The sequence below is a fragment of the Myotis yumanensis genome, unplaced genomic scaffold (assembly GCF_028538775.1).
Source record: "Myotis yumanensis isolate MYYU_CA2020_CCGP unplaced genomic scaffold, mMyoYum1.0.hap1 SCAF_15, whole genome shotgun sequence".
Taxonomy (NCBI): domain Eukaryota; kingdom Metazoa; phylum Chordata; class Mammalia; order Chiroptera; family Vespertilionidae; genus Myotis; species Myotis yumanensis.
The window spans coordinates 28,014,129-28,020,683 of record NW_027223766.1 but is presented as its reverse complement, the minus strand read 5'-3'; the positions used below and the strand labels follow the sequence as shown (position 1 = coordinate 28,020,683).

Here is a 6,555-nt window from a genome sequence, read left to right as displayed (position 1 = left end):
AACCCTTACCCAGCTCTACTGGCACCCAAGGGAAGGCACCCTCCTCGCTTTCCTACAACATTCTTCTGTATCTAGTCATCTTTTCCGAAACAGTGTGAGTTAATTTCCTCCATGAAACCCTACCTGGCCTCCCTAAGCTCCTTCTGACCACTGCTTATTTGACATTGCTTCCCACGTTGCTTATTTTTTCATGTGTCTTTGCACCTGTCTTATTTCTACAGTGACTTTGTGAAACCCATAAAGACAGAAACTATGTCTCTTGCATCACTGTTCACACCTATTGTACTTCTGGACATGAAAGCAAGTGCTTTTGGAATACTTTACATTTTTCTCTGCTTCAAAAGCTATAATTACAAGAAAAAAAAGACTTCTCCCTCATTTTTATCCTCTTATTCACCTCCTCCCCACCCACTATGACAATGGTGGCTTGGGTGTGACTAATACTAGAGTAACTTTACACTGGTTTATTCATATACCACAAACTTTGATTCTCATAGTTACACTATGAGATAAGTGCGTTATTATCCCCAATTTTCAAATGAGAAAATGGAGGCTGAAAAAGACTATACAACTTGGCTATGCTCATATTAGGCAGCAAATGGCATGCAGAATGTAGGGCTCTATACTGAGGACACTTTCCAGACTCTTTGATGTCACTTTGTCCTCCCTAAGGCAAGTTTGCATTATACCTTATACATGCTGAGATAAGGCTCGGTGTAGACTGCGCACATTATGAAGTAGATATCATTTATCTTGGCTACCATGGCTTTACTTTCCAAGATTTTCTCCCTTAAAGGCAAGGTGGTGGTGAACATTTCCAAGAAGAGGTAGGTTGTTGCTGATGGCATCTTCAAAGCTGAACTGAGCAATAGGAAACAGCTGAAGATGGCTATTCTGAAGTTAAAGTCTGAGTTACACCGGCCAGGACAGAAATTATTATTTTGGCCACCAGGATACAGAACGTTCTTGGTGAGAAGGGCCCACAAATATAGGAATTAACTGCTGTGGTTCAGAAGACATTTGGCTTCCCCAAGGGCAGTGTAGAGCTTTATACTGAAAATGTCTACACTGCCAAAAGGTCTGTGTGCCATTGTCCAGGCAGAGTCTTTGGTTATAAACTCCTAGGAGGCCTTGCTGTGTGGAGAGCCTGCTATGGCATGTTGAGGTTCATCATGGAGAGTGGGGTCAAAGGTTATAAGGTGTCTGAGAAACTCCGAGGACATAGGGCTAAATCCATGGAGTTTGTCGATGGTCTGATGATCCCCAGTAGGGACCCTGTTAATTACTACGTTGACACTGTTGGGTGCCATGTGCTGCTCCCGCAGGGTGTGCTAGGCCTCAAAGTGAAGATCATGCTTCCTTGGGACCTGAGTGGTAAGTCTGGCCCTAAGAAGCCCCTACCACATGTGAGCTTTGTGGAATCCAAAGATGAGATACTTCCAACTACCCCCATGGCAGAACAGAAGGGTGGGAAGCCAGAGCCACCTGCCATGCCCCAGCCAGTAACCACAGCATAACAGGATCTCCTTAGCAGCTGGGCCTAGAAGCTATGTGTTGCTCTATGCTTTAATAAAATTATTTTAAGAGAAAGAAAAAGAGAGACTTTTCCTTCTTAGTGATTCTTCTTCTCTGGAAACACACAGGATTTCTCATTGTCCTCAAACTCTCACCTTCCTCTCCTTCTCCTACTCTACTTCCTCAGAACCCATACCCTCATCAACACCAAAGTGTAAATGACTGCTAAAGCTTAGTATATTTCTTCTTCTGTCACTTGCAATTCTCAGGTGGAGAAAGTTAAGCAAAAGAGATGATCTGTGACTGGTAGAAGTTCAAATGTGTACCAGAGAATATGGGGGTGTCCAAAAGCACTCCCTGCCTATTATATTTCCCCTCACAATGAGCCACAAGATCAAAATAAATGTTTGGGAGGAGGATATTGCCAGTCCCCTAGGCAAATTTCCAAAACCATATCCTAATTTTCCAGGTCTCCGGATCATTCCCCCACAGCAGTAGTCTGTGTGAAATATTGTGCAGTAATAAAATCTACAGGTTGAGGATAACCAGGTTAGTGTCCCTAAGTGGGTATAATCTAAAGTCCAGGTGCTCCCCTCAGAGCAACTCTATAGTAACAGGGAAACAAACAGGTGCAGGACAGGTGCAGTGGGGTGGAGACAGCCTCAACCAGGGACTTGTATGTTAGGTGGCAAAATATACAAATAAATGTCATGCCATGTCAATCTTTCCTATGTTTCCTGTTAAATTATTTTACCTGGAACTAAAAGTAAAGTAAATCCATCAATACTTTCTGATTGAGAACTGTACCCAACTCCAGAAAAATCCTTCCTTTTTTTGTGTGTGTTTTTTCCCCTTGGTTACTCAATTATTTTTTCTTCTTTGTTTCCCCTAAAATTCTGCTTGTGTAATTTGATTGCCTCCACAGCATCTACTTCACTTCTTGTACACTCTGTATGTGCCATGAGGTCAGGACGTGGTTAATCTACCCCTACCTTCAGGGGTGGGTCATGATTGACATGATCTTAATATTGCCCTCTCCACCCCATCACAGTGATTGGATTATAGGTGAGCTTGTAACCCAGGCTTATTTAGGATATTGTCTGGTTTAAGATCTAAGTTGGTCCAATCATAGTGGAACCCCTGACTTTCGTTTACTGGTTGATGATAGAGAATTTGCATCTTTTTCTGGACAATGTGCAGATGTGATGCCTAAGATGGATGTTGCCATTTTGCTATAATGAAAAATGCCAATCTAGAAACAAAATCTATTCTTGTATAAGAAGGATAGCAAAGGAGAGGTAATTGCAGAACTATGGAGCTGGAACCTTGCTCAAACAACATCTACAGCTATAATCTTTTCATTTAAAAACAACAAGTCCTCTTTACTGTTTAAATCTATTTCTTACTACAAAAATCATGGTAACTGATAATCCATCCTATATAATAAAAGGGTACTATGCAAATTGACCCTAACGGCAGAATGACCAGAACGACCTCTTGACCAGTCACTATGAGGCACACTGATCACCTCTTGGTCCCTTTCCCCAGCCAGCAGGCTCCCATCACCAGTTGTGGGTGACGGGGGATGTGGGTGGTGCCAGGCCAAGGCCCCCACCCCACCAGCTGCCCCACACGCACAGGGCGACCTGCGATAGGAGCGGGCTGGCGAGTGGGCAGGAACGGCCAACTTCTTGGTCCCTTTCCCCGGCGGGCAGGCTCTGATCACCCAATGGCGAATGGGGAACTGGGGGTGGGTGGCGGCAGTGGGCAGGGCTGGCTGCAGGCAGCCGGGGAAGATGGCCCTGATCGCAGGCCAGGCCTAGGGACTGTAGCTGCGCAGGAATTATAATATACTAGAGGCCCAGTGCGTGAAATTCATGCATGGGTAGGGTCCCTAGTGGCTGCAGGCTGCTGGCTGGGGCCTTCCTTCATTCTGTGCCGCCCCCTGGTGGTCAGTGCATGTCACAGTGAGTGATTGAACTCGTGGTATCCTGGTCGAACTCCCAAGGGCACACTTTGCATATTAGGCTTTTATATATAGATAGATTGGTGCTTTCACCTCAAAGGCACTTACGTACTTTTTCTTTTTAGTATTTTTACTTTGAGATATAGATTACATACAGTAAAATACACTGCTTTTGAGTATACATTTGGACAATGTATATACACCTACATAAGTCACACTTCACTTAATATTGGAAAAGACTTAAAAATGGCCACAGCCCAGCCAGTGTTGCTCAGTGGTTAATAATTGACCTATGAACCAGGAGGTCACAGTTTTATTCCTGGTCAAGGCACAGCCCAGGTTGCAGGCTTGATCCCCAGAAGGGGGGCCTGCAGGAGGCAGCCAATGGATGATTCTATCTCATCATTGATGTTTCTGTCCCTCTTTCCCTCTCCCTTCCTCTCTCTGAAATCAATAAAAAACATTAAGAAAATGGCCACAAATTATTGGAATCCTGAGACAGCCATGTGAATGAGTCTGAGCTGGCCTTTTGGAAGATGAAAGAATATCTGAAGGAGAACCAAGGGTAACCAAGCTCAGAGCCTGCCAACAACCATACATACTAGTACAAGAGAAGCCCTTCTAGATGAATCACCCAGATCATATTTGCAAAAAAAAAAAAGAAACTAGATCACCAACTTATAATTTACACAAAAATAAACTCAAAATGGATAAAAGACTTAAATGTAAGATGGGAAACCATAAAAATATTAGAAGAATCCATGGGCAACAAAATATTAGACATCTCTTGTAGCAATATGTTTACCGGTACATCTCCTAGGATAATGGAAACTAAGGAGAAAATAAACAAGTGGGACTACATCAAAATAAAAAGCTTCTGCACAGCAAAAGAAACCATCAACAAAATAACGAGAGAGCCGACTGCATGGGAGAACTTATTTGCCAATGTTATCTCCAATAAAGGTTTAATCTCCAAAATATATAGGGAACTCATACAACTTAACCAAAGGAAGACAATACAATCAAAAAATGGGCAAAGGATCTAAATAAACACTTCTCCAAAGTGGACATACAGAAGGACAAGAGGCATATGAAAAAATGCTCAAAGTCACTAATCATCCCAGAGGTGCAAATCAAAATGACAATATAGCTACCACCTCACACCTGTCAGAATGGATATCATCAGAAAATCAAGAAATGACAAGTGATGGTGACGTTGTAGAGAAAAGGGAGTCCTTGTGCACTGCTGGTAGGAATGCAGACTGGCGCCTCTGCTGTGGAAAACAATATGGAGTTTCCTCAAAAAATTAAAAATGGAACTCCCATTTGACACAGTGATCCATTTCTAGGAATATATCCCAAGAAACTAGAAAGACCAATCAGATAGCATATATGCACCCCTATGTTCATAGCAGCACAATTTACAATAGCTAAGATTTGGAAACAGCCTAAGTGCCCATCAGTGGATGAGTGGATAAAAGTTATGGTACATCTAAACAATGAAATACTACACAGCTGTAAAAGAGAAAAGAACTCCTACCATTTGCAATAGTATGAATGGACCTGGACAGCATTATGTTAAGTGAAATGAGCCAGTCAGAGAAAGATAAGTATCACATGAGCTCACTCATTTGCATAATATAATGAACAACATAAACCGATGAACAAAAATAGATCCAGAGACATGGAAGAATCAGACTGTCAAATCTCAGAGGGAAGGCAGGGGAGGGAGGGTTGGGGGGATGGCAGGGATCTACAAATGAACTTGCATGCATCTAAGCATAACCAATGGACACTGACAATAGGGGGTGAAGGCCTGTCCTGGGGGTTGGGGGCAGGCTGGTAGAGGTCAATAGCGGGAAAAGGGGACATATATAATACTTTCAACAATCAATAATTTGTTTAAAAGTATTTATAAAAGATGTATTAGATCAGCTGGGCTTGTCAGATGAGAAAAACTACCTAGGTGACAGACAAAATCTTGAGCAAATAAAGTGAATGTTGCTTTAAGCTACTAGGCTTTGTAATGGTTTGTTACACTGTGAAAACACATTAACAGAAAAGTAAAGACTTTCTCTCACATGGGAACTTCCCTCAAGCCCCTTTCTGTCAGGTCTCACCCTAGCAGAAGACAGCAACTCTTCTGATTTCTATCATTATAGTTTTTTTTTTTTTCTGTCTGTTCTTAAACTTTGTATAAATAAATTCATACATGTTACACTTGATGCCTGACTTCTCTTACTCAACATAATATTTTTGCAATCCATATTTTGTGTGTATGTTTCTTTCATTGCTGAGTAGTGCAACTGGTTAATCCATTCGCCTTGATGAACTTTTGGGTTGTTTCCACTTTAATTCTATTGATCTCCTAATCAAGCAGAGTTGTTTATTTGTATTTTTTTTTACTAGAGGCCCGGTGCACAAAATTTGTACATGGGTAGGATCCCTAGGCCTGGACAGCAATCAGGGCTGATCTGTGGGGCGACCAGAGGGGCAATCGGGGGAGCCCCTGCTGGTACCTGCCTTGGCTGGCCTGGGGCCTGCGGGCTGGGGGAAGCTCCTGCGTTGAGCATCTGCCCCCTGGTGGTCAGTGCGCATCATAGTGACTAGTCGTTCCACTGGTTGTTCCGCTATTCAGTCAATTTGCATATTAGGCTTTTATTATATAGCAGTGGTTCTCAACCTTCCTAATGCCGCTACCCTTTAATACAGTTCCTCATGTTGTGGTGACCCCCAATTTCATTGTTACAAATTGAACATCATTAAAGCATAGTGATTAATCACAAAAACAACATGTAATTATATATGTGTTTTCCGATGGTCTTAGGCGACCCATGTGAAAGGGTCGTTCGACCCCCAGGTTGAGAACCACTGTTATATAGGATAGGAAGGATTTTTATTTATTTTTGCCTGGTTGGTTCAATGTAGCTACTAAAGTTAACTACTAGACCCTCTTTCAGGATTTGTTTAAGAAAGTCCCAGCAACTGGTTTCTTTGTAGTGACATTACCCTTTAAACTGGAACTGTACATTGCACAAATGGCCAGTGGCTTTATTATCTAATTCTTAGACTTT

General features: G+C 42.3%; 1 protein-coding gene across 1 annotated transcript; it reads left to right on the top strand.

The window, feature by feature from the left end:
• Positions 1-1,172: 1,172 nt before the first annotated feature.
• Positions 1,173-1,517, top strand: LOC138993193 (small ribosomal subunit protein uS3-like). The gene has a single exon (XM_070392323.1). The coding sequence runs from the start codon at positions 1,173-1,175 to the stop codon at positions 1,515-1,517; it is 345 nt and encodes a 114-aa protein (XP_070248424.1).
• The last annotated feature ends 5,038 nt before the right edge of the window (positions 1,518-6,555 follow it).